Consider the following 26,637-nt stretch of genomic DNA (forward strand, 5'->3'; position numbering starts at 1 on the left):
TATTTCTCACATTTAAGCTATTTCATGTCTTGTTTGACGTTATTAAAAAGTAAAAATACTTAAATAGAAATAATGATACATCTAATACTTACACTTAAGATAGCTTGCAGGCTGTCGAGACAGCTGAAACAGACTCTAATAAAGGAATAATACACTGAGGTAACAAAAGAATAAAGTAAAATCTTATACATGACTGAAACATTACAAATAATCCCACATGTTCTGGGGCTATGATACTGTGTGTCACTGGTTGCATGTGTAAGACAATGACCATTAAGTTAAGCAGTCTTTACCCTAATTATCTCAAGGTAATGTATCTGTTTAAGAACTGACCTAAAGAATGCAAGGATTAATGAATGGGTGAGAGGCTAACTGTGTGCTTACTGCTTGGCTGTTATCATAAAAAAAAAAGCTAACAGTTCCTTTCAAAGAGCGAGGTCAGTAAGAATACCCGGTTCTTCCTTTTTTATGACTTCATGTTCCAAGTTAAAATAAGGGACTCACGTCGTAGGCCTAGAAGAGCCATCTTCTTATACATACAAAACCAATATCCTGTCCATCAGTTTAAATCATTTCCCTAATATTGAAGTATCATTATACTCTTTGAAATCCGTGAAGCAAGGACTGGCTGTATTTTGTAATTTGGTAAGCTACTAACATATCTCAATCTACTTTAAAACATAATTCAGTATGTATTATGTCTCATGGTGTAGTTCTGCACAATGAGACTATATGTTGTGTTCGCAAATAGTTCTTGTGTCACATGAAAAGATTTTACCCAACTACTATTCTGGATGGAGAAAATTATTTTGGATATTGTCACAAATGTTTACAAAAATCTTCAATATCAGGAGGCCGCATCCCGTTAAGACCTTTTAAAGGATTCTGGGAAAATGTCATGTGAGTCCTTCAAATCTGGGATCTGAAAGAGGCAAAAATACCAAGGAAGGTTCTGGATGGTTCATGTTGTCGAACAATAATGTGAAAAACATGATGATAAGAGTTGGGATTTCCTGAGGGTGGAAGTTTCAGTGTCTTACAATTCAGTTAGATGTTTTACATTTGTGACAGAAATTGGCATTGACTGTGATGACTGTTGTTGTAGTTTACTAACAAAAAATGGAAAAATGTCAGACGAGTCAAAACTGGGATCTGAAGGAGGTAGTAAAAGTGCCAAGAAATGTTTGCATGGCTCTTCTCTGTAATTGTAAATTGTTTGTTTCAGTGATTTATTTTAATATTTCTCATTATCCCTCTGTCATAATGCTTTTGATGTTGTTTAAAGCACTTTGAATTGCCTTGTTGAAATGTGCCATTGTTGCCTTACCTTACCATTGTTATTCCCCTTCCCGTGTCTTATTATTGTCATATGATTGTGATATAATCAGTATGCATTTGCGCTGTTTTAGTTTTTCTGTTTTATGGAGTTGTGCGTATGTTGTGCTTTTTTGTTGGACTGTTTGATACCTTTTCATAACTACTGATTAATACTTAGTCACTGAGCTTGTGTCATATTATTACAGTTAGAAGCAAGAGAGGGCTACCTATGGGTTTATCTTTGAGATTAATCTGTCCATGTTCCCTCAGCGTCTTACAGTTCCTCATGTCTAATACTGACTGACAGTCGGGGCTTGGCCAGCAGACAAGGTGACTGGATGGAAGCTCTGTCCCTCATCTTCACAGGTGTGTCCTTTGGCTTCAGGTGTTGGAGTGGCGTACATCCAAGCAGAGGCTGCCAGCAGCCAGTGAGACAGCAGCATGGGCAGTGGAGGCAGCAGTGCTAACACCAAAAGAGCTGCTAACAGGTGAGAGCAGAAGGAGACAAAGAGAAGGAGACTATGACCATGCACCTTTAAAGTCAGTCACAGCTAATCTAGAAAAAAAAAAGTTTTCTGTGTCTGCCAACTAATTCATACTCAGAGGAGTTTATTTGTCAGGCTGTCTTTTATCCTAATCAGTTTGATGTTTACATGTTTCTGTCACAATGATAGAGGTATGGTTGGCATTTGTGTCTGCAATTACTTAGTTTATCATAGCTTCTCCTTGGAAGAGTTGATTATCACAACAACTACATTAATTGTTGTGACAGATGTCTATAGCGTGCACTGGACACCTTATGTCTGGTTATAGATGTGACAGATTGCAGAACAGATCAACAAAGGTTTGTACATTCTATCATAGCCTTGATATGTGGAAAAAAATAATACTTTCATGATATTCCTAATGTATTATAATAAGAATAGAAGAACTGCAATATCGATTGTACGTCGTTCTGGAAAATGGATGAAATGTGAAACAAATTAAATGCGAAGGAATTATTTGAAGAGCTATTCATAATATTCATTATTATATAATATAATATTTTTTATAAGCCTATTCAATATGAAAGATCCAAAACTTACCAACTTAAAAAGGAATTTCAGTGGGGGGCATCTTAAACTGCATTATTATTTTTAACCATTAGATGGAGATCTTGAGTTAAATACGGCATGGCACATTACGGGGTCTACTTTGAGTCATGACCCAAGCCCCCACGCCTTTGAAAAACGAAACATGATAATCTAAATTTTTACCAGCCTTTCACAATCAAACATACTGGAACAAACAATTGTTCTAGCTTTAAAAGAAAATGCTGTGAGTGAAACATGTGGGATCACGCATCCTATATGTGATTATTTGAAATCTGCTCTACTATGAAGCAACATAATACTTACATTGTGACAAATTGTGATTGTTTCAAAGTGGTTTACGGCTACATTCAGTATGCCGATAATAGTTACGGACATGCAACGACTGATGCATCTATGAAAAAACTACAACGCGCCATCCTCAATCACAATCACATGTCTGAGTTCATGCTCCACTGATGCTTTAACGCGACCTGATTGGCTACCCAACTTTACCTAGCACTTCCATAGAGCGTTTGCGTATTCCTCCGCGTCGTTTTAATGTTTGATGTTTTATGTCATTCATGAATAATACTAAAACATAGCACGTGTGTATGTGGCCTGATATGCGTGCAGTTTATTCTTACGCGTAAGAGAAGTTAATTAATATTTTTTCATCTGCCCATTTTTCTCGGATGAATATCTCTCAGCATCACTAGGAAGTAGTTCCGCAGAGCGAGTCGTGCATAGACTGAGGGACTAGAGAGATCACCTTCAGCTGAGCTCACGGCAGTCAGTCAGATCGGTCCAAACACTTCCTCATCCAGACAAGGTGGGTATCCTTAACAAGACCTGTATAACTTGACTTTTGCGCTTTCACATCAATTCCTTTTAAAGCATTTAGCTTTCTCCTGTATCTGAGGTTTCATCCTGTGACCCGGTAAGTGTGGGAAGAGACGAGTCGGTGACTCGTGGCTTGTTTCCTCATTCAACACAGCGTTTACTATCGAAATATTCCTATATATATATTAATATCTGGACTTAATTGATAGGCGTAGATGGACCATTTCCATTCCTGCTTTTGTGTGTTCCTCAACGTTGCATCGTAAAATGCAGTTTATTGAAGATAACTAGAGGAAGATGGACTTTTAGCGCACAAAACAGTTGCTTCTATTTCTTAAAACTAACAGACTTCACTATTAAGTTGTGGCGAAATACGGTTCTTACATCTAAACTGGTGAATTTAAACGTGATGCACAAAGTATGAAGCTTTTAAAAATCGCTTCCTGTTGCCTCCTGATGTGGGTGTGGCCGCTGCGTCTTCTCGGTCTTTCATTGGTCGGTTTCCGTGATGTCCTAAGATCAGGAAAATGTGACGCAGGATGAGAACGTGACCTTTAGCGCATCGTCAGGACGGTGTATCTGTGTTTTATCATTAGATACGTTTGAACCAAACACTTTAATTGTACCAAATCTTAAATTCACAGACGTTTTGAGAGTCATTTGTAGTTTTTGTGATCTTTTACACTGCATTTGAGTCGATAGATAAATTAATAGTCATTTTTTTCATCCATAGATTACATCTTCTCATAGTTTTTCATAAACTTTGTTTGTGAGGAGGTAAGAAAACGTCCTCAAATATGGTGTATTTAAATGTTGCATTGTTTAGGCAGCTTCACTGCATTTTGTCTGTCTCAGTATTTCCACAGATAAAAGGCCTTGTTTACAGTAAATAGTGTTTTCCCTTTAATGTCTTAGGCTTTTAGTTTTCTATTTGTTGTTTTTGTGCTATAAGCTACTTGAAGTTGATAGCTATTCCCGGCTTCTCAGCCTTTCCTTCAAATGAGGAGGCAGAAGACCAATGAAAGGGGCATTTAATGTTGAAATAGTTTATGGTTATATCTGCTACAACATACATAGCATATGCTTAGGGCTTAGGAGCAGCCTGCATAGTCTTTGTTTTGCATGAGAACAGGTTTCTTTGTGAGTAACTAAACTCTGGGGGACACTGTCATTGCTTTGTCCTTCCTGGCTGAAGGCCCTGTCGCAAAATGTGAAGTCACTGTAGAACATTTCCATTGTCGTTCTTTAAACATCACATACAGCTCTCAACACTGCTTATCTACAGATATTAACTGTTTCTGAAATAAACTAAAGCATTATATACTGCTGGGTGAAACTATGAGTTAAGCTATAGCTTTTGATGTTTTCTTCGTAATCAAAAAAGCATTTCGGCAGGTAAGCATCCAATCCTTGACCTGCAGTTGTTGGTAAGCTACTTCAGCTGCAGTTGAGCTGTTAGTCATCACAGTAGATAAGGCCTTTTGCAGCTGGCACTACTCCCATGCTGTTCGTCCCACAATAGCCTGTCTGCTGACTAATGCTACATCGAGCCACGAGGTAGAGCACAACCAATTATGGGTATTCCTCTGTTACTGCAGATATACTGGACTGCACACTGAACTCCATTTGATGTAAGGTGCTTTAGTCCAACATGCATACAGACGAAGTAAGCCTGATTATTTGTATTTTTAAAATATGCACCGCATTCTGTGCATTTCATGAACTCAGGTCCATGCATTGCCACATCGAAGCATTTGGAGTTTACAGTCCCACATAGTGTAAATACCACCGTACATTCTCCCTGTATTCAATTTCTACAAACAGACTCAGCATGCGGTGTGTTATATTTAGCCAAGACTCCATTTTTAACCCTAGGGGGTTGTATAACCTACGCTGGTCGGTACATTAATGTGACTGCTGTGCTGTGCTGTGTCCCAGTCGAAGTCTCATGTGCTCCCATGCTATCAGGTCATGGCGATTGCTTGGTCACAGCAGACGCTCTCCGTGTCCTTTATCCTCATTGAAGGGATTTACTCCAGAGCTCCTGGAAGTGTCTTACGTATGCACGCACGCTGCAGCGGTCACTTCTATCTGGACTGCTGTTGCAGGAAGAGGTTGGCTTATTAGAAGGGGGAGCTCCAGCACTCTGGGATTATATTCGAGGACACTGGTAGTGAGGTGTCTGTTTGTCCCTATAAAGAAGAGGAGGAACTGCTGGGGGTATGTAGAGATAACGTGCAATCTCTGTGAGTGAGTGTGCTTGATAGAAACCAGCTTCTGTCTCTGTCGCGAGCTCGGATTAGCCCAGTGTTACATCACATTCATAGTAGATGGTACTAAATGTCATGTCACACTGACAGCAGTGCTGCATTGGCTGCATATATTTGCAAAGACCTCGTTCAAGATAAGATAAGTGCTTTGTTTAGAGAGTCAGGAGAAATGTTGACTGTGTGTATTTTATAAGAGTGTGGCAGAAAGGTAGAAATTGTGGGAAGGGATTGAAGGGGATTATTAGCAGCCAACTCTAAAGTTAGCCCTGCATGTGTGTCAGGGTTACTCTGGCTGCTGTTGCTTCTGTGGTGGCTGTTCTAAGGTCAGACATGCTATCAGTGTCTGCCGGCCAGCCATTAAAGCCAATGATGTAATTCGTTTTACTAGAAGTTGGCAAGCCAGTTCAGGTAGATCATGACATTGTTGTACTCGGAAAAGGATAGTCACTGTCTCACCGCACATAACTTTCAGTTGTTAGATCAGGCGGACTTGTTTCCTAAGCCAGTTATTTTGCTGCTAATAGCTCCAAAAATAAATTCTCACCTTGGAGATGCTCGCTGTATTTAAGGTTGAGTGGCCTGGCAATGACTTTGTAATAAGTCGACAAAGATACAGGCTGTGAATTCTTCACTAACAACATCTGATCCCTTCATGAAAGTCATGCAGATAGCAGGAGTTCTTTTTTCTCCTTTCAGCACCAGGATGCATATTGGAATGGTCCACTCAGGCCGTCCTGCTATTTTTATGGGAATTTAGTTTAAAATCTGAATGTAGAAAAATGCATGAAGAACCGTTTGTGTCTGTTTCTCAAAGTTACCCGTGATTATTCTATGAATGGATAACACTGGAAACCATGCACTACCTTTCCTTTCCTTCCTACTGCCAGGTCTGAGTCACTCCTCCCCCCTCTGCAGTCTTTCCCCGTGGTTTAGCCCACTCACATCCCACCTCTGCGATGCACTGTGCTCTGCAGTGGTGAGATGTGACTGTGCTCACGTACAGCACTGGTATGGCACTGGTCTGCCCCATTGACTGGGCTGTTACATCATCAGTCCGTGGTTCTGTTGAGGGAGCGTGTTAGTTTAATGGCTCAGCTTGGAATCCCCCCCCCTCACGTGACGCATTTGTAATTAGGATGCGATGAGTAAGAGAAGAGCAAGTTTAAGACAGCTTGTCGAATGCAGCAGTAGCTGACGACAACATTTAGAGCAGTCTGACATTTCCATTTGCAACTTTCAACTCTCCTGTGTGAGTGCAGAACAGTTACTGTAGTGTGTGACCTTATACATGGGAGGGGGTCTTTATGATAGTGAGGGACCCTCTTTTGTAGCCCAAATGGCTGTCTTGCTTTTTGTGTCTAGGGGATCAGAAAACGATCAGGGGGCTTCTAGTGAAGAGAGTTCATTTGTTGTCCGGTTCTGCCAAACGAGCAACTAGTGAGAGTGTCATTTGGTGAAGCTCACTCCGATGTATAATTTAAACAGCCTGAATTTGATCCCTCCACTGGCTGCTTTGGACTCATCTAATGTTGGCAGGAAGTCATTTTATTCTGAAGGCAGTTTCGTACATTTAAGATGGGAATAGTAATACCCATTTGAATTCTCAAATTATAAAAGCTTTATTTTAATAATGTGTTATTGTAGCTATCTCTCCCCATCACTGTGTGGCTTTTTGAACCGAAGATGTGTGATCATGAACACATAACATTAGATCATCCCCTCATCTGTGATGATACACTCAACAGTGTTGCCTGCAGTAGTAAAAGCAGTGTATGATAAGTGCATCTAACACCAAATGGCTACAGATGTAGTCCGAATGTGTGCATTTGAAAATCTTTCTAGGAGCAACATTTTGTCCAGAAACGTCTAAATCACCGGTGATCACATAGCTTGATGCTTAAAATGTGTCAGCGCAGACGGTGTTTGAATTGCACAGATTTCTACTACTGGCTGTGTCGCCAGATTTACTGTTCAAGCAAGCATTTCAGCCCCCCCGAGCTGTGCTGTAGTTATGTAACCGCGACGACTAGAGCCACAGTCGAACGTGCCTCATCGCCGGTGAGCTGAACGCTGCACCCTGCTCAAACATAAATACCTTTTGACTGCATGCTGAGACAAGCCTTGATTTGAATGAGCTATTAAACTGCGTTGTATGGCATTGATAGACTGAAGGGGGGGGGGGGGGGGGGGGGGGGTGTCATCCCGGTGCCTTATGTGCACATGACAGAATTGATCCAATGAGAATGCACAGATTTTAGTTTTTGATCTTTCCTCTTTCCTCCTTTCACCACATGCCACTGTCTGTTCTGTTTTGCCATTTTCTGGTTTAAAAGTCGTGATCAAAGCTTGCCAATTCAACCCGGATGATGAAGATGTCGTTGCCATGGGTGACTCAGAAAGAAGTGGGTGGGGGGGTACAGAGTGTACCATATGGTGTAACTGCTCGATGGATTCATATATAGCTAAGAATTGAAGATTTATGTTATTTTTTCAAAACTGTTCACAGTATAGAGATACTTAAAAACTATTATTTCTATTGTTTTTAATTATTTTATGTGACATTAGTGAACATGCAACCTAAAGGCAAGTACTGAGTGAAAGTCAAACTAGATTACAATGTCTCATTCTTTAAATAGATAAATAAATTTAATCAGGAAGTCTGCCTTAATCTTGATTGATCTTTGTCTAAGTAGTGAGGTGAGTTATAAATGGATATGAGATCCACATAATTAATTGATGAATGCAAAAATATTCTCCGTCTGTGACTCTTCAGAGAAGTATGGTGGGTTATGGTGTTTTTGCAGAACGGGGAGGGATCCAGTGTCATTAAAGTCTGCTCATGTGTGACACCTGAGTATTAAAGAATTCCATGAACCTACAGAAGAGCACTCGGGACATCATACGTGAAGACAACCACTTTGTGAAAGTACTTGTCTCTTGTTAGTTTTTTGTCAGCCAAGTGCGGACGAGGTTGATTTTTTTTTTTTTTTTTTCCCACTTTGTTACCTTTTGAAAGCTGCGAGTGGCCTTCTCCGTGTTGAGGTTTTCCTATTTCTTTTCAGCACTTCACCAGTGAACAACATGCCTCATCCAAAGGTTCCAGACATGGGCTCTGCCTTCATCCAGACACAGCAGCTCAATGCTGCCATGGCCGACACCTTCCTGGAACACATGTGCCTGCTGGACATCGACTCTGAGCCCACCACTGCAAGAAACACCGGCATCATCTGCACTATCGGTTGGTTAACCTTAAAGGCCCTGTGATATATGGTTGATGTGAGGATTCTGCTCAGGCTGCACAAGTATTAACAGTCACAATTACCTTTTTTTTTAATTCAGAGGGAATGTCAAACAGACAATAACCAAATTAATTCCTGATGATAAAATATACAAACACAGCACTGCTCTAACTGATGAATTTAGTAGAAGTAAATTAATATTTAACTTAAAGAAAATGCCATAAATATAAATCAAAAGTTACACTATGTCTTTGTTCCCGATTGTCATAGGACCGGCCTCCCGCTCTGTGGACATGCTGAAAGAGATGATCAAGTCTGGAATGAACATTGCTCGCATGAACTTCTCTCACGGCACACACGAGGTGGGTCCTCAACAACCCTGTCCGTTGTGTAAAAGAGTTGGGAAAGTGCAGCTCACTAGTCACATTGTTCCGTGTCACGTTTACACTTTTCTGATAGTTTTCATCACGCCCGGTTCTGTGCTTTATCACACAATGGTATCGGTTGGTCATGTTGATCTACGTGTCAGTGTTTGCTTTTTTTTTTTTTTTTTTTTTTTTTTTTATCTTGTGTCCTTTTTAAGCATATAAAGCTCTGCTGTAACTCTACAGGAAATAAGTATGGTGAAAGTAATAGGTCAACAGCGCTCACAGTTAGCCCTCACGTAATTTACTGTAAACCCAAGTCAACTTCCCACATTGTGCAAGACGAGGCCAGCCAGCATGAATGGACATAAAGTAGTGCTAACATGGATAACAGTTTGGATAATATAACCGCATTGATAAGCGATGTGGCCTGATTAAGTGTTTATACGTGTGTCTTACCTGAGATCACTTGGTTATTTATAATCTGTTCACTGTGTGATATGAAATAGGAATCTCCTCAGGAAATAAGGTTTCACAAGTAAAGCTTCCACATTGGCGTCCAGCACTCTTTACCCTAGGTTCATTGATCTTGGACATTTTATAAAGTTTAGCTTGAACCGAGATCAAGATACTGCAGGACAAAGAACCGACTCGATCACACAATTGGACAAAAACAAAATCAGCTTTTTTATTTATTTATTTTATACACATTGCAAAAAAGAGGTGAAAAAACTACATGCGCCAAACCAATTAATCGTGATATTCAAACCAGTGGTGAGAGAGACTGGCTGAGTCCAGGTGAGGTGACAGACACACAGGGACACATTGAAGATGCTCATCCCATTAATCAACAGATTTAAAAGTGGGGTTCTTTGTATTTATAACTAAATTGTTCAATAGTTTCAATAAGTTTTTATAAAATGACATTCTGCCATGTGATGATGAACATTTTTGAATATGAGCTTACAGTCTTTTGACCTCTTCGTCAGGAAATACGAGAGGAGTTTTTCTACATTGACATTGATTAAATCACCATGATTTTTCTTAGAATATACATTTCAAAGGCATCCTGAGGCCTCGGTGGATAGTACCTACCGCCTGAGGGTTGTTTCACTAAAACTGAAGGCTAGGCTGGATTCAGAGAACAAAACATATGCTAGGCTTTGTTAGTTTGTTGCCATAAAAAACGTAGTCTGTGTCTCCTTTTTAACGGAGACTGAAAATAGACAATAGATTGTTCCAAACTCAGACAGTAACGCTTAATTAAAACAGCCTGAATAATATTAAAAATGCCATGTGGCATCACCATTTTCAACATCTGTAGCAGATAATTTTCAATTTTATTTTATTTTTTTCCACACTTTGTTAAGAATGTAAGCAATTCCAGACCACATGAGTTTTTTCAACAAGTCAGTTTATGTTCTACTAAAGGTTGGCATTTAGAAATGTCGGTTTTATTGAGTCTCTTGTTTAGCAACTTTCAGAGAAATTTCCCGAAACAAAGCACTTCCTCAATCTTGGTTTCTCTTTGAGAAATGCAGTTCTTAAAGGTAATGTTTGAGATGTCGCCATAAATGTGGTGTGTTTCAAGGACACATGTAAAATGGCATGCATATGATTGGGTCTGTAGGCAGTGTCACCTTTTTTTTTTTTTTTTTCTCAAACTACCGGTAGGTGGTTAATGAACTGAATGACTCCATGGTGATGCTGACAGTATGACTCATGTTAATGACCGTGTGAGCGAGTTGTCAGTCCCACTTTATCTTTTAATTACCCAGGCCTGATAAAGTCAGTATCTTACAGGAACTGTAATACACACGCGTCTGCTTTATTCCTCTCATTCAAATGTGTGTTATAGCAGAAAAACACGGCTTAAAAAAAAACATGAATGCTCCATATATCTTCAGTTATTTTTCTCTTCCTTTGTCTAGTACCATGCAGAGACTATCAAGAATGTACGTGAGGCATGTGAGAGCTTCGAGCCTGGAAGTATCCAGTACAGGCCCATCGGTATCGCCCTGGATACCAAGGGCCCTGAGATCAGGACCGGCCTCATCCAGGGAGTGAGTTTAGCATCGTCTGTTCTTGTTTCTACTCACTAAAAGGAATTCCTTTTTATGAGCTTTTTTTTTTTTTGCACGAGAACAAAAACGAGTCAAACTCTCACTTTTTTTTTCCGACAGAGCGGCACAGCTGAGGTGGAGCTGAAGAAGGGCAACATGATCAAGATTACCATCGATGATTCTAACCAGGACAACTGCAGCGATGAGCTCCTCTGGCTCGACTACAAGAACATTACCAAGGTGGTGGAAATTGGCAGCAAGATCTACATTGATGACGGACTTATTTCCCTGCAAGTTAAAGAGATTGGTTAGTGAAGGATTGGCAAACAAAAATAAAGAATCTCTTCTGCTCTTTAAGGATTCTGCACTGTATCCATACCCACACAAGGCCTCAGCTTATTTAATGCATTTCTCTGCACTTCAGGTTCTGATTACCTCACCTGTGAGATCGAGAACGGTGGCACCCTGGGCAGCAAAAAGGGAGTGAACCTCCCCGGTGCTGCTGTAGACCTCCCGGCTGTTTCAGAGAAGGACATCAAGGACCTGCAGTTCGGTGTGGAGCATGGAGTCGACATGGTCTTTGCCTCCTTCATCCGCAAAGCAGCCGACGTGCACGCCGTCAGAGCGGTGCTGGGAGAGAAAGGCAAAGACATCAAGATCATCAGCAAGCTTGAGAATCACGAGGGTGTACGCAGGTGTGTGTGTTTGTGTGTGCGTGTGCAAGGTTTCATGTTGGATGAATGGATGATTGATTCTTTGTTTTGCTGGACAATAGTGATCTGAACAAAAGTGGAACATCCCATGATAATTAACTTAAAATTAAGTTATATATATATTTTGTGCAGATTTGATGAGATCATGGAGGCCAGCGATGGCATCATGGTTGCCCGTGGTGACCTGGGAATTGAGATCCCCACAGAAAAAGTCTTCTTAGCCCAGAAGATGATGATTGGTCGCTGCAACAGAGCTGGCAAGCCCATCACATGTGCCACTCAGGTAATTCATAGGCAAAGGACAAAGTGTATTTCTGGTGTTTGTGCCTGACGATGACTTGCAGATTTCAGTGTAAATATCTGCAGTTTTTGTGAACGTGAAAAAGAGCAGCCTTAGTTACTCTTCATTAAAAAAAAAAAAAAAAATGATGAACGCATTCATCACCAAACGCTGTTATTTTGCGTCGTGTGAATGTTACCCTTTAACTCACTCACACGGATGACTTTCAGATGTTGGAGAGCATGATCAAGAAGCCCAGACCCACCCGTGCTGAGGGCAGTGACGTAGCCAACGCCGTGTTGGACGGCGCAGACTGCATCATGCTGAGCGGAGAGACTGCTAAGGGAGATTACCCCCTGGAGGCAGTGCGCACACAGCACATGGTGAGTCCATGTGTTTCAAACACAGAAAAGCATAAGCATTATAGTTGATGTAAAGCATGAAGAGTCATTTTAATTTAACCCAGGATTAGAGAGAAGAAGTACCGGTAGATCTTGCATGATTTATCACTTCTCTAACCCCTTCACTTGTTTTGGTCACAGACCAGTGGTTGGCTCTTTCTCTTTTTGTTTGCTTGTTCTTCACATGTGATTCTCAGTTGCACGATTCAGCAGCTTTTTTTTTTTCCACTTTTGCAAATTATCAGTTAAAGAAGGTGTCAGTGGAGTTGTTTGGCTAACCGGAAGAATCTATCATTGATTTATTTATTTATCCATTTACCTTATTTTAAATGATTCTTTTTTATTTAGGGATGATAAACCATAAACACATCATCATTTACCATTCAAACCTCAACAATCTAGAGACTTTAATAATGATTATCTTACATTTGCATCCCTGTGATTTAGTTTCAATGAGGCACAAAAAACTATGATAATTTACATAAGGGACATTTTTTAGACAGAGTGGTCCAACAAACCTTTGACTGTCCCTTTCCTTCTAGCAAGGACTCGGTGTCCGGCCTTCCGTAGCTCAAAAGCCTTGATGTGCTTTTTTTCCTCCAAGAAGTCATGTGAATATTTAACTCAGCCTTGAACACATCGATGTACCGGTACTTGTTTTTAAAAGATGTGACGAGCAGGAACAAGTAGTGCCTTAATTATATTTAAAAGGATTGTGATATTCTGTATACATTTTTGATGATTCAGCAATTTTTTGATGATTGACTAAGCCAATGATTTATAACAAAAAGTTCTGAAACATCCATGTTTGTCTTCGTCACGTCATTGTTTGTTTTGTCAGTCAGGGAAAGATTCACATTTAAGATCTCAACCCATTTACATTCACAAGATTAAGATCTAGTAATTTGATTTTATTGTAATCTTGTATTAAAAAGCAATTACTATGAATTGCATGGGAGGACTAAGCAGTTCATGCTGCCCTCCCTGACTATCTTTTATTGTTCAAGCCTTTCTTTGCTTACCTGCACTAAACGCAGCGACACTCTGCTATGCAGACGCTGATGTGACTCAGCAGCTGTTATTGAGCTCACTGTCCTTCCACTCAAGTTGCACAGGGCGCTTAAACAACCTGGAGTTCACTGCAGCTCTTCTTGGAGCTCAAACCATGTGTATTGAGACGCATGCACTGACTCAACTCTGCTTCCATGCCACTTTGACCTTCAAACATCACCTTGACACCTCAACCAGACTGGTTTCTTATTCTTTCCTCCTGGCTGTGTTTGCATGTGTGCAGATGTTTTGCTTTTTAACTCACAGCTTCCTTTTCTTCTCCACTCCTAAATAACTTCAGTCAGGTCCTTTTTTTATATATTTGTGATATTCTTCAAGGTTCATGTTAAATAGTATGGTTAGTTCAGCACTACAGTAACTTTGACTCCAGATTAGCATGGGCCGTGCTGCGCTACTATTTAGAATGTTATCTTCTCATATTTATGGTTGTCGTAATATATGGATCTGTTAAAATAACACTAACTGCACATCCAAACTCCCCCCCCCCCTCCTCCCCCATTTCTTCTTCTTGTGCCTTCAACTTTGTCCCTCTGTTTCCTGTCCATTCTCCTGTTTTCCACCCACTTTTCTCACCCATGTTCCATCTGCGTGTGCCTGGTGTGGAAATGCCTGTGTTTGATGCATCTTGCCCTCACTTGTGCCAGATTGCTCGCGAAGCCGAGGCAGCCATGTTCCACCGGCAGGTGTTTGAGGACCTGCGCCGCTCCACGCCGTACTGCAAAGACCCTGCTGAGGCTATTGCAATCGGCGCTGTTGAAGCCTCCTTTAAGAGCTTAGCCTCTGGGATCATTGTGCTCACTGGCTCTGGAAGGTAGGGAGCTAATCTTGTCCTGGCAGGTCGAGGAGGACAATGATACCGGAAGTTCAGGAGAGGGAGTGTAGGGTTAGACAGGGACTGTGTGCAGACATGACTGGGAGCACCTGGCAAATACATTAAATAAGACTGCTGGTTGATTTTGTTTTCCAACGTGAGTTGACTTTGAAGGTAAAGGACACAAAGCTAACCCTTTACCCATAAGCTTTGATTGATAGGCTTTAGCCTCTTTCAGTAAGCTTTAATGGCTATCATTAAACCAACACCTTACTGTTAACCAGGGGTCTAGTTAAACATTTGCCAGTCACTCCCAGTGGTGTGAGTGACTGTTTGTGGTAGTGGTAACCCCTCCTCCTCCTCCTCCTCCTCCTCCTCCTCCTCCTCCATGGTCCCTCTGTGCTCAGATAGCACGAGAGGCTGAGGCAGCCACCTTCCACAGACAACTGTTTGAGGAGCTGAGGAGACACTCCCAACTGACCAGAGACCCTTCAGAGGCGGTAGCTGTGGGAGCTGTCGAGTCCTCGTTCAAATGTTGTGCGAGTGCCTTCATTGTTCTCACCAAGACTGGAAGGTAAGGAAGAGAAGGATAGAGGTGGACATGTCTTCAAGGTAAGGCAGTCGCAGAATTAACAACCACCTGACTGACATGGATCATGATTCTCCCTCCAACAAAATCCCCCCTCCCTTGATTGTGTGTTTGTGTCTGACTGCTGCTGCCCAGGTTGAGGGAGATTGAAACAGATTAAGAAAAGTTGTGTTGCCTAGAGACGATCCTAATGTACATCCTTCAAACATTTGCAAAACATTTTGGAAACTTAAGTTGTACACACACTGCTTGCGGCTATACGCCACTTTGTCATAAAGTGGGGTATCGCCTGTTATATTCAGGGTGGAGGGGCATTTGGATTGAACATTTGACATGTCATTATTGTTTTTACTGATTGGACCTTTCAGGGCTTTATCTGCATTGACAAAATCTGTTCAGCGTCCTACTTTTTTTTTTCTATTCATCCAGTTGACACGCAGGAGCTCTGCTGACCCTAAATCGGTCAGAATATCTATAAACACATGCGTAAAATTGCATTGAATTACTGAATTGACTGGATTTGCATCAAACTAATTTTCATTTTGCCTGTGAAGTATTAATGTTAATGGTTTATGCAGTGAAAAATGCTTTTGAATGTATGTTTTAAAGAAAATGTTTCAAATTGCATTTGTATGCATCTAAATAATCCATGCTCATTCTTTAATCTATTCAACATGTTACTGTTAAAACTTCTTGGTGGACAGTAGAAGTGAAAGGACTATAAATAGCTGAATCCATCCCTTTGTTGTCATAATTTGGCCAATGTTAGAAATGCAAGTGTAAGGGAATCTTATATACGAGTGTCTCTCTGTTTCTGTGCAGATCTGCCCACCTGCTCTCTCGGTACAGGCCCCGTGCACCCATCATCGCCGTCACCCGTAACGCTCAGACAGCTCGCCAGGCCCACCTGTACCGTGGCATCTTTCCCGTCCTCTACACCAAGCCTTCTCACGATGTGTGGGCTGAGGACGTTGACATGCGTGTGAACTTTGCTATGGATATGGGTGAGTATACATGCCAGCTTTTTATTATTCTGTTGTGCCGCTCATAAGTATTGCACAACAGCAGCTTTTGAGACTGTGAACTTAATAAAAGCAACTGTAATTGTTAATTGATGTTTTATATTTTCAGGCAAAGCCAGGGGCTTCTTCAAAGAGGGAGACGTTGTCATCGTCCTGACAGGCTGGCGTCCAGGCTCCGGTTACACCAACACCATGCGTGTGGTTCTGGTGGCCTGAACAGCCAGCAAAGCTGCTCTGCTGACTCCCTTCATGTTCATCTTTATTTCATAGTGCTCCACTCCAGCTCACAGCCCTTTCACTCTAAGACTTGAGCTCATAGACTCAATGGCTGCAGAAATTTAGCATTTAGCCAATAATGCAAAGAATTAAAAATAAAAAACACACACATAGGTTATAGCCTTCATGGGCAGGGTGGAGGCCTGTTTCATACTATTCCAATTTATGTCTCTATTCCTTTCACATGGGTTCTCTCAGTCAAACCATTCTGCAGGGCTTCAGATGAATACACACTGACCAGAAAACTGCTGTATTTATTCACTCACTCATAATTATAAGTAAACCAACCAGTCTGAGAGTGAATACATCCTGGTCTGTGTGCATGCGCTTACTGGCTTGTTTAGGTTGCGTTTGTAGCGGTGCAGGCTGATCTCAACAGAGCACTATTAGTAGTGTAACAAATTACTGATCACACTCCTCTTTAATGAACAAACTTGTGGCATCTTAAATCAAAAGGATTGATCGTACACGGTGAAGCCTTTGCTCCACCTAAACAGACCCTTGTGTAGTGATATCTGTATGAAGTGTCCTCTCTTAAAGCCAGCCGTCACCGTGTTCATGTCTACCTTTAAGTGTTGCACTCCTTATCTACTCCAGACAACGTTGCATTCAATATTATACTTGACTTTTTTGAATGGTAAAGTTTTGTCTCGGGACATCCAATACTACTTATATTTTGTCTGACCTTAGAGAAACGTTAGTTTTGGATGTCTTACTGTTTGAGCTAGTTACTATGTTTTGTGTTACTAAATGTTTGAAAGCCTTTGTTTATTTGCATTTGGATTATTTCTAAGTCGGCGCTTGTATGAATATGGTTTGGTTCACTAACATCGAATGACGTGAATGAGCACTTGTAGGTTTTTGTTCTCACAAAAAGGAGCTGAGGAAAGGGCATAGCTGCGTCCCTCTCAGCCCCAGTGGGTGAAGGGCGGCCCCCCCCTCTGCTTGTTTTTCATCTGTGTTGATGACCCACTGTAGCTGTCTTCATGTGTCTAATATACTCTGGATTGTAACGCTAGAGTGTGAGAACTAACTTTATGTAAAGAGGAAATATAATGTATAGCTGGTGTACTGAGCTGTCCTAAAAGACTGGATTTCCATCAATAAAAGAGATAAGCACCAACCTTTCCTCGGCTTTGAATGTTTTTTTAATGTGAAAATGAATGACTATGATTCACGGTGCCTGGGTTACTGCAATCCCTTTAGATGTACAGTCAGTAAAGAATCGAAGGAAAACCAATTTCATAACATAGCATTTCTTTATAGTCTACATTTACTGGCAATCCTGGCTGTAAGTCACCCCCACCTGCCGGCGGATCTCGTCCTCGACCTCTGCCAGCAGCAGAGAGTCTGCATGGGAGAGAACTGCACTCTCCTTTAGCCCTACGTGGGAAAATGAAACTGTGTCAGTGCATGCAGGAATTATGCTAACAGGCCTGTAAGATTGCAGTACGTCTGATGCCACCTGGTGTTGAGTTGGTCTATAACAACAATGTCAAGCATTAAAAAAAAACCCTGCCTGATAATTACATACAGATTAAATGTTTTGAGTTCAACACCGTGATGATGCGGTTTATATCCAACCTCTCATAGTACTATGTGAACTTGATAAATAAACTAGAGGCCAAATGTTCCAGTCTTGACAGTGCAAGTAGTATAGTATTTACAGACTGAGACATGCTTCATGTCACATTACCTTTAAGCAAACACTGTCGAACCTCCTCTGCTTCGTAACGCATCCCTGTACTATTGAGGAAGTTGAGAGGCAAATAAGGTTCTGGCACTGGATACTGAGTTTCCTTCCCATTTACCTCTAAGGATGTTGGGCACCACATATGTTCAGGGACCTAGAAAAGAATGCAACAAGCTTTTTTCACAACAATAACAGCAGAGATATAATCACCTATTCATCTATGCAGTAACAGAAAACTCCATACTTGTGTTGCTGAACACATGAAGTTCCTTATATTTACTTTACCCAACTTTTACATTCAACAATGCTAATGCAGATGGTGCATGCTAATGCTACACTTAAACTATTTGAATTTGCTACGATGACCTACCCTGATGATGCCCTTTGTGCCCAAAATAACAGCATCATTGACCAGCTTCAGGCTAGAAGAACATGTAAACACTGCCATCCTGTTCCTGGAGAACTTCAGCGAAACAATTACAGTCTCATCAACCCCTGCAACATATTACAAATAACTAATATATTCATATTTCAATTCATATATAATGTAACTATTGTAACAAATACACTACTAAAGTAGTGAATGAAAAGATGCAACATTAATGATTCTTGTAGTGTCACATGAACGTCACCAACAAAAGAAAATGTTGAGTAAGGTCATTTCACTGTATACTGTGTTAAAGGAGGACGACATCAGGCGTCTGAACAATCAAACCTTACTGTTTATAGTGCCAAAATGAAACGACAGAGATATGAGCTGAAGTCTTATCAGGCCAGAGGACACTCCCTTGGTTAAAAATTCTTAACGCATACACAGAAGGAATCACGGTGGCAAAAAAAAAAGAAGACTATGAACCTCCTCTCTGTCAACATAGGCATAGGCACAAACACGGTTAAAAAATCTGCCACTGTTTTTTTTTCACCTGTGTTTAGATATTATTATTGTTAACATCATATGTCATCATAAATACTTTTTAAGCATTATTCTCCATCTTTGAATGCCAGAGTATCAGTTATCACGTCCACGAGACCCCTACTGGTCACTTTTACATTACCAGTCTCCAGGCACACTCCCATGGCCTTGATGCACTCGGGCTTCTCTCCGTTATACACCATGCAGATGAACTGCAGGCAGTAGATGCCGAGATCCAGCATTGTTCCTGCACCCAGCTCCTTCTGCGTTGCTCTTGGGATGTGCAACAGTGGGCTGCCAAATTCAGCTTTCACCATCTTCACCTCGCCCACCTCCCCCTGGGCCAGGAGCCGTCTTATCTCCACTGAGGCCGGGAAGAATCGGGTCCAGACAGCCTAGCACACAGACATGGAAGCATTTCTGAAAGCAAATGTAATTAAAGCGAGTGCAAGAGAAAGTTGGGCTGTATAATAAATGTTATTTTCTTTTTTTTCTTCTATGGCCATACTTCCATGAAAAAGACATCATTGAGTTTGGCAGAGGCCAGGATCTCCTTCACCTCCTTTGTGTTCATGGCAAGTGGCTTCTCGCACAAGACGTTTTTCTTGGCATTTGTAAAGAGAAGACAAGTCTTCAGATGATAAGGGTGGATAACTCCAATGTACACCACATCTGCGCTCACACAAAAACATAACTTTCTGTCAGTCAAAACGATAGTGGCAGTATAATATACACAGGAACAATAATTGTAGTTTGACAGCTGTCTTTTGTTCTAAAGTTTATCCCTGACTGAAATGTTTGATGCAGAAAATGTGTAATTGGAGGCTTGCAGTTATTTACCTAAGAAATGCAAAGATGCATCAACCAATCAGCAATTTCTCACCTACATCTGGATCTCTTGCCAGCTCCTCATAGCTGCCATATACCTTTGGGATGCTGTGCTTTTTGGCAAATTCCTGAGCATCCTCCAACTTACGAGCTGCCACAGCCAGAACCTGTGTATACACATTCAAACACTTTATTTCAACACAATGCTCTTGCTTCACCTGAATGAAAAGCCCTAAATTTACAAGAAAATATCCTTGTTGCAATCTGTAATCCTGACTAAAGGCTGCCTGACATCTGAGGCTTGTTTTCTCCCAAAAGCACCAACGTGGAGATGCAGCACATGTTCTGCATGATTCTGACAGGTTTGATGGGTTACTTGCACAGGCTTGACTCACTTTAGATGAGACCTACGAGGACAGCAATAGCCCATGTACCACTTAAAGAGTAAGGTCTTTTAGCTGCTTTTTGTAAAGTGTCCTGAGATATGCTAACACTTGTAATGAATGGGTGTTATACAAATAAAGAGTGATTTAGATTAATGATTAAAGAGGCTGCATCCACATTAATGTGTAACTCTAAGCAGTCATATAACCTGAACAGGTGAGTTGTACAATATTTGACCTTGGCAGTTGCCATAAAAAGGGCCAGTGATTATTTGTACCTGGCTAGAAGCAGTTTTAATTTGCAGTAAGGCCATGGTTAATATAAAGCCTTTAGGCTTCTGGAACTGTCTACTCTGGAAGCTCGAATGGCCATTGGAAGTATCTGGATTGACTTCTTTTTTAGCTGAAAGTTGCCTACATGATCAAACTGAAAATAAGCGTTATTTAATCTGAGCTATATTACAGTTACACAGCGGAAAAATCGTAGGGTCTTTTTGTTTTTAAGTTTGGATTGGAATTGAATGTCAGGATAAATTCAAGGGTCTTTGGAGTGGTTATTTCATGTTCGTTTTATATATAACAGACAATATAAATATTAAATATGACAAAAATGTCAAAAGCATTTATGCAATTTGAGCAGAATGTAGGCTTCCTTTAATTATTAAAAACAAAACAACAACAACAACAAAAAACTATAGGCTACAGTAAACTGAGAATTCTCAGGACAACAGTCAGAGACACGAGGAACAGGAATCCATTGACAGTGTCATGTTACTTTTTTTCCTACGGTAAAGTTGACTAAAGTTTATCAGGGTTAACACCTTGTGCTTCTAACACTAAAACTTGTACTAGTTTATGATGTCCCTCCCTGACGAATGGTTTCATAAGCTTGAAGCTTGCAGAATTACCAGTTCTAAACATATTTAACCTTTGGATTGTCGGGATCAGCAAACTCTTACAGTCAGCACGGAGCTAAGAAGTCTCGCTACAGTATCATACATTGGAAACACAGTATGAACCTGCGGCAGTGTAACTATGTGTTAATCTACCTGATGGTCTTCTGGAGGAAGAGTTTTCAGAGCCACAGTGAAGTCATGGCTGATCTTCCCCGCGCTGCAGATTCCCCACCTGGTTGCCATGTTGGACGACAATAATCTATCTGATTTAGTGAGAACAGTGAGTTCAAAATCAATACTGCTGCGTCTCTGCCACAAGATGGAGACAAAGTATTAATTTTGCCTGTGTGACGGAGCACAAAAATAACTTCACAGTGATGACGATTCATGCTGGCTGATCAAATGCATGACCTTCGCAGTGATTACAAGGAAACAACACGACTACGACATGTTTTCATTTGAGTTTTTCTGCTATCTCACAAACTCTCAGAAACTCAGGATGACTTTTTATTTATTCTAATTTAATTGCTATAGGCGTTTCTGGTTTTTTCTTCTTCTTTTTTTTAAATTTAATATAGACCATTTTCTATCCTAGTATTTGTAATGTGATTTTTATCAAGGTATCAGACTATAGGCTGTATAGTATTTTTGTATTTATTTTACTTTTGAATAATTTTTGTATTGTGCTAGATTTACGCAGGAATGTCAAGTTATTCATGAGTAACATGTATTAATGTTTTTTTCTTCTAATATAAATTAAAATAAATAAGAGTTGTACTAAAAGATATATTATCTTTCCAATTAATTATTTGCTATCTCTCTTGATAGTTTTTTCATAGCCATCTGGAATGTTGGATGGAGGTCAGGCCTCGAAAAAATATAAATTTAAATCTCTTTGTATTGCTTGAGACTTTCTGGTCCATTTATAATTCCTCCTCTTAATGTAATATTTCAAAGTTGCAGCACAGAGAAAAACATGTTTAACCCCCCTATTCTTTATGTATAGCTACATAAATCTGATATTATTCATTGACAAGCAATAGAGTGGGGGAAATGATATTGCATCAATTTTGCATTTAACAGGTTGAGTCAAACAAGACCTCCTCCTGTTTTTGAGATCTCTGAGCCCAAAAGGTTGAGAACAGTTATTCATGAGCCATGCTCTTTGCTGACTCATGAAGGTTTTTCTATGTCCAGACCATTCGATGCAACTTGTTTTTTATGGAGAGAATGCATCTATATTTGCACGGCTGCTGTGGCATCAGCAGAACACTTATATTCAAATGTGCCACTCCAGGTCTACTGGGTAATATTTGAAATAAAACAAGGCTTTCACGATCAGTCCTTTATTGGATTCATCAATCACAAACTTCCTAGTGACAATTTGTTTTAGGCCCAGAACTTGATGGCAGGAGGGTTACACATTACATGGTTGTTCTATTCGTATACATTGGGATGATCTGGTTGAAAACGTGTTTTACAAAAAAAAGTGTAATCTCACAGAGTTCATCATGCAGTGTATTGTACAGACATATACAAGCTGTTGATCGTGCTGACTCTGTGGTAGAAAAGCTCTAACTGGTTCATAAAATGCAAAAAGGTTTATTGAATTTACTGTGTATTTTATCACTGGTCTTGTCACTCATTGTCCATGAATTGTGTGATCTTCTCATCACAAAGAACTGAAGACTGCCTGGAGCTGCTCCGTCTGTTCTGCCTGAGTGGGTTTAGGTCAGGTGAAACAGACCAGCTTCAAGATGATGTCACTGGCTGTCCTGGCTGAAGGCAACTCCCACCTGCTTCCTGATTTCATCCATGATCTCTGTCATTAAGATGGATTCTGTCAGAGGCATCCGTGGGCTCTCCTTAAGTCCTAAACATAAAGAGGAGTTTACCAGGAAAGTGAGGCCATTTGAAAGTCAGTTTTTAAGGAGTCAAAAAATAAGCATATATACAATGACTGAAATTAATGAAACTATAGGGGTTTTATTCAGTATGCAAGAGGACATTTCAAGGACTAATTACCAATCTGATACATTTAAACTCATTTGATTATACATTCTAAAAAAAAGGCCTAATTAATGCAGCATTTCATTGAATTGCATGGTCTGTCTTTAACTTTACCTTTGAAATGTTGGTTTCTTGTTGTTCAAACAATTCCATTTCTTTGAAGCCCAATACACAACTTTCCTTTTATCATGACCTACCTTTAAGCAGGCACTGCCTCACTTCCTCTGCCTCATAGCGAAGCCCAGTGCTGTTTGTGAAATTCAGAGGGAGGCAAGGTTCAGGCAGAGGGTACTCCGTCTCCTTGCCGTTGACCAAAAGTTTTGTGGGGCAATGCATTGGGCCAACAACCTGGAGGTCAAAAACACAACGCATCTCCGTGTTCATCCAATCAATTAAACCTTAAGTTATTAGAAGCAGTGGGTATGGATGTCTGAATACTGAAGTTTAATTGAATGTGAAAGTAATCAGTAGTCAGCTCAGTTTTTGCATGTCTCAATCATTTCTTAATTAATCCAAATGTTCCTTGTACATACTTTAATGGAGCCCTTAGTGCCACTGATGACAGCATCGTTTGAAAGTTGAGTGGAGATTGAACAGGCGCAGAAGGCGATCCTGTTCCTGGAGAACTTCATCACCACAACCAAGGACTCATCCACCCCTGCCAAACATTTAGAAAAGTCAATAATTGTAACATGGAAAATAATACTTAGAATATTGCAGTGGATATCAGTTCAATTTCCTTTCAGTCTCCATTCATTTCAGATCACTTTAGGTCATTTCAATGCATTTTTGATCAGAACACTTCAATTAGGTCAAATCAGTTCAACTCTGTTCCGCTTTACTGCCATGAATTTTTGATTAAAAAAAGGGGAAGAAGCTCATATCAATGCACTATTAAATTGTCAAATATTCTGCAAAAAGGTAAGTTAGAGATAAGAAATGCTCATTACATGGATAGTGTGATGGTTTTACATTGAAGGATATCTTGCTGTGAGACATGCAGTTACAAATTCCCCTGCCAGTTTTGCTGTATTACTGTATTCTCGGGGGCGGATTTGGATTAGTCTGACATTTTTTTAAGATAAGTCTAGGATTTTCTCTGAGAGGAATTCTTCCCTAAGGTGTTTGCATTTTGGAAAGTTGATAAAAGTGTTTTTATTTTCTTGTGTTTGTTGAGTAGTTTCAATACCCAGTTTGTGATAACTGAGTCATGCAGTGAGCTTAATGATTCTAATCGACCTCCCACTTCTGCTGCATGACCCTCGTGCTGAATCATACCTGAGTCAAGCAGAACCCCTGTGGCCTGGATGGACTCTGGCCTCTCCCCATTGAACACCATCAGCACAAACTGCAGGCAGTACACGCCTATATCCAGGAGACCACCACCACCCAGCTCCTTCTGCACCGAGCGGGGGATGTGGAGCTGAGGGGAGCCAAAGTATGCCTTTACCAGCTTCACTTCCCCGACTGCCTCCTCCGCCAGTAGTCTGCGCACCTCACCGTGCAGGGGGAAACAACGGGACCAGATGGCCTGGGAGAGACAGAAAGGAAAGCCTAGAATCACTGCAACATTATAACTATTTTACTGAAACTCCACCTGAGCCGCAGTTCATTAACCCAGCTCTTTACCTCCCCAACCTCCCAGGATTGTTGTGGCATTTGTTCTGGTCACGACGAGATGTTTTCATGTACCATGAGCAATACAAAGTCCCAGGACAATAAGGGATTTTCTTCCCACATGACTCCCCTGTGCTGTAAATGCTCTCATTACAAGCACTTACGTAAATGTCAGTTTTTTACCAAAAAAGGCTGCTTGGTAGGATTTTTTTAACCTGGGCTACAACCACCAATGGCATTGCATAGCTTTTAGAAGCTAATTCCAAAAGTCAAATTTCACATTAATAAATGTTTCTCTAGAAAAATTGTTTTAATCAAAATGACTAGATTTTGTCTTACAGGGGGTTATAAGCTGACTTAGCTGGCAGCAGTTAGCCTACTTTCTTTTTGTTTTTCGTCATCACCAATATATGAAGTTAGAAAACGTAAATAAATAAAGCTACAGTGTGTGAAATATTCAACAGTAAAGATACTGGTAAGCATATTTTTTTCCAGAGCTATACAGTTGTACCTACATACACACAGATAATGTAGTTGTTTTCATTTGAATCAATATAATAATAATAATAATAATAATAATAATAATAATAATAATAATAATGTATATTATGCAATAAAACCTAAACCCATCTGCGGCCCAAATGCAAAGGTCTACATCAGTGTTACACTTCAAACTTACCTCCATGAGGAAGACATTGGTTTTTTTCGCTGAGGCAACAAGGTCCTTCACCTGGTTTGAGTTCATTGCGAAAGGTTTTTCACATAAGATGTTCTTCCCAGCATTCAGGAACAGCTGACCAACCTTCCAGTGTTCTGTGTGCAGCACTCCCACGTACACAATATCTGTTCGGACACACATATTCAAGACTCAGCTTCAAAGGGGAACGAACATTCATTGTGGCTGCCCATAGTGCTCAACTCACCAATATCTGGGTCGTTGGCCAGCTCCTCATAACTGCCATAAGCCTTAGGAATACCATGCTTCTTGGCAAACTCTTTGGAACGCTCCAAGTTCCTCGATGCAACAACTACGATCTAATGCAAACAAAAAAAGACATGCATGTCAGTGTTGCTCTGTTAGTAGCTGTGTTCAGAGCAAGAGAGAAAATCTGACTGACAATACAGGTATAGTAAGTGTATTCGTATAAAGTACCTGGTGATCTTCAGGCGGTAGAGTCTTCAGAGCAACACTGAAGTCATTGCTGATCTTCCCTGCACCGCACAGTCCCCAACGGGTTGCCATGTTGAATTGGATTGTAAGTGACAAATGAGCAAGGTGGTGCCTGAGTAAAGATCTGAGCTGCTGGCAAGATGACCTTGGTAAAGGTTGCACGTTCACGAGGAAGCAGCACACTTACCTGCTACGCCTCAGAGCCAGCAGCATTTTAGTGAGAAGGCTCCTGCATTTATATGCTGGGGATGGAGGATGTGTCACCTTCCTTCTGTTGTAACCCTAAGGTAGGGTACAACGCACAAATAAACACATACACACACACACAGGACCCTGTTGTTGTGCTGATGCTGACACGGGCCTTTTAACCCAGGTTGAAGTGGTTTGCACCAGTTGTCTCTAACAATCTGTAACAACACCATCATTGGGGCTCTTAATATTAACCGCTAAGAAGGAAAAGTGTAGTCTAATGTGTGCAGGGCAGGAGGCTAACCTTGCCCTGAGATCAGCAATCTTCCATACTACAAAAGTCAAGTATTGGGTCCAGGATCAGCTTTTTTCCCACTGAGGGGGCCACTGATTATCCTTCAATGGTTTTACAGCCCTACAGAGGTCAATGATTAAATCACAGGCTGGTGGGGGTTGTTGGGGGTAAATAGATCTGCTGGGTTCACCAAAAGCTCGTGGAGCCCACGGCAGTGCAATTTAACCAGCCAGTAAGCTGAGCCAGGATGACTATGGAAAAGCATCAGCTCTGTTGCCCTTGAGCTAAATATTATCCGTTTAGCCAGACAGG

General features: G+C 40.7%; 3 protein-coding genes across 6 annotated transcripts; 1 reads left to right on the top strand and 2 right to left on the bottom strand.

Annotated features, from left to right (window-relative positions):
- Positions 1 to 3,103: 3,103 nt before the first annotated feature.
- On the top strand, positions 3,104 to 17,453 carry pkma (pyruvate kinase M1/2a). 4 transcript variants are annotated; one of them, XM_079338763.1, is made up of 11 exons: positions 3,104 to 3,219; positions 8,563 to 8,738; positions 9,010 to 9,101; positions 11,036 to 11,167; positions 11,288 to 11,474; positions 11,592 to 11,862; positions 12,013 to 12,163; positions 12,391 to 12,543; positions 14,277 to 14,443; positions 15,855 to 16,036; positions 16,164 to 17,453. In XM_079338763.1, the coding sequence occupies exons 2-11, from the start codon at positions 8,582 to 8,584 to the stop codon at positions 16,268 to 16,270; spliced, it is 1,599 nt and encodes a 532-aa protein (XP_079194889.1). In that variant the 5' UTR covers positions 3,104 to 3,219; positions 8,563 to 8,581; the 3' UTR covers positions 16,271 to 17,453. The 4 variants fall into 4 exon arrangements, with proteins under 4 accessions (XP_079194889.1, XP_079194890.1, XP_079194887.1 ...); XM_079338764.1 differs by lacking the exon at positions 3,104 to 3,219 and adding an exon at positions 3,800 to 4,007; XM_079338761.1 differs by lacking the exon at positions 3,104 to 3,219 and adding an exon at positions 5,164 to 5,450.
- Positions 17,454 to 17,591: 138 nt separating this feature from the next.
- Positions 17,592 to 21,332, bottom strand: dhdh.2 (dihydrodiol dehydrogenase, tandem duplicate 2). Its single transcript, XM_079340180.1, has 7 exons — positions 21,197 to 21,332; positions 19,820 to 19,931; positions 19,445 to 19,608; positions 19,079 to 19,331; positions 18,394 to 18,518; positions 18,027 to 18,177; positions 17,592 to 17,713 (listed from the first exon to the last, which is right to left on the bottom strand). The coding sequence occupies exons 1-7, from the start codon at positions 21,284 to 21,286 to the stop codon at positions 17,604 to 17,606; spliced, it is 1,005 nt and encodes a 334-aa protein (XP_079196306.1). The 5' UTR covers positions 21,287 to 21,332; the 3' UTR covers positions 17,592 to 17,603.
- Positions 21,333 to 22,692: 1,360 nt separating this feature from the next.
- Positions 22,693 to 25,913, bottom strand: LOC306821639 (trans-1,2-dihydrobenzene-1,2-diol dehydrogenase-like; the record flags this gene model as incomplete). Its single annotated transcript, XM_079340181.1, has 7 exons — positions 22,693 to 22,916; positions 23,251 to 23,401; positions 23,587 to 23,711; positions 24,332 to 24,584; positions 25,350 to 25,513; positions 25,594 to 25,705; positions 25,824 to 25,913. 7 exons carry the CDS (start codon positions 25,911 to 25,913, stop codon positions 22,807 to 22,809), a joined length of 1,005 nt encoding a protein of 334 aa, XP_079196307.1. The 3' UTR covers positions 22,693 to 22,806.
- Positions 25,914 to 26,637: the final 724 nt, after the last annotated feature.

The sequence above is a fragment of the Symphodus melops genome (genome assembly GCF_947650265.1).
Source record: "Symphodus melops genome assembly, chromosome: 3".
Classification (NCBI taxonomy): Eukaryota; Metazoa; Chordata; class Actinopteri; order Labriformes; family Labridae; genus Symphodus; species Symphodus melops.

What these genes read in the sequence shown, in the direction of transcription:
- pkma (XM_079338761.1), top strand. Translation starts at nt 5,179, where the DNA reads ATGTGCTCCCATGCTATCAGGTCATGGCGATTGCTTGGTCACAGCAGA. An exon ending in CAGTGCGCACACAGCACATG is followed by an intron (nt 12,544 to 14,276) that starts GTGAGTCCATGT and finishes CACTTGTGCCAG; the next exon opens with ATTGCTCGCGAAGCCGAGGC. An exon ending in GTGCTCACTGGCTCTGGAAG is followed by an intron (nt 14,444 to 15,854) that starts GTAGGGAGCTAA and finishes GTTTCTGTGCAG; the next exon opens with ATCTGCCCACCTGCTCTCTC.
- dhdh.2 (XM_079340180.1), bottom strand. Translation starts at nt 21,286, where the DNA reads ATGGCAACCAGGTGGGGAATCTGCAGCGCGGGGAAGATCAGCCATGAC. An exon ending in TTCCTCCAGAAGACCATCAG is followed by an intron (nt 19,932 to 21,196) that starts GTAGATTAACAC and finishes GTGTATACACAG; the next exon opens with GTTCTGGCTGTGGCAGCTCG. An exon ending in GCACAAAGGGCATCATCAGG is followed by an intron (nt 18,178 to 18,393) that starts GTAGGTCATCGT and finishes ATTCTTTTCTAG; the next exon opens with GTCCCTGAACATATGTGGTG.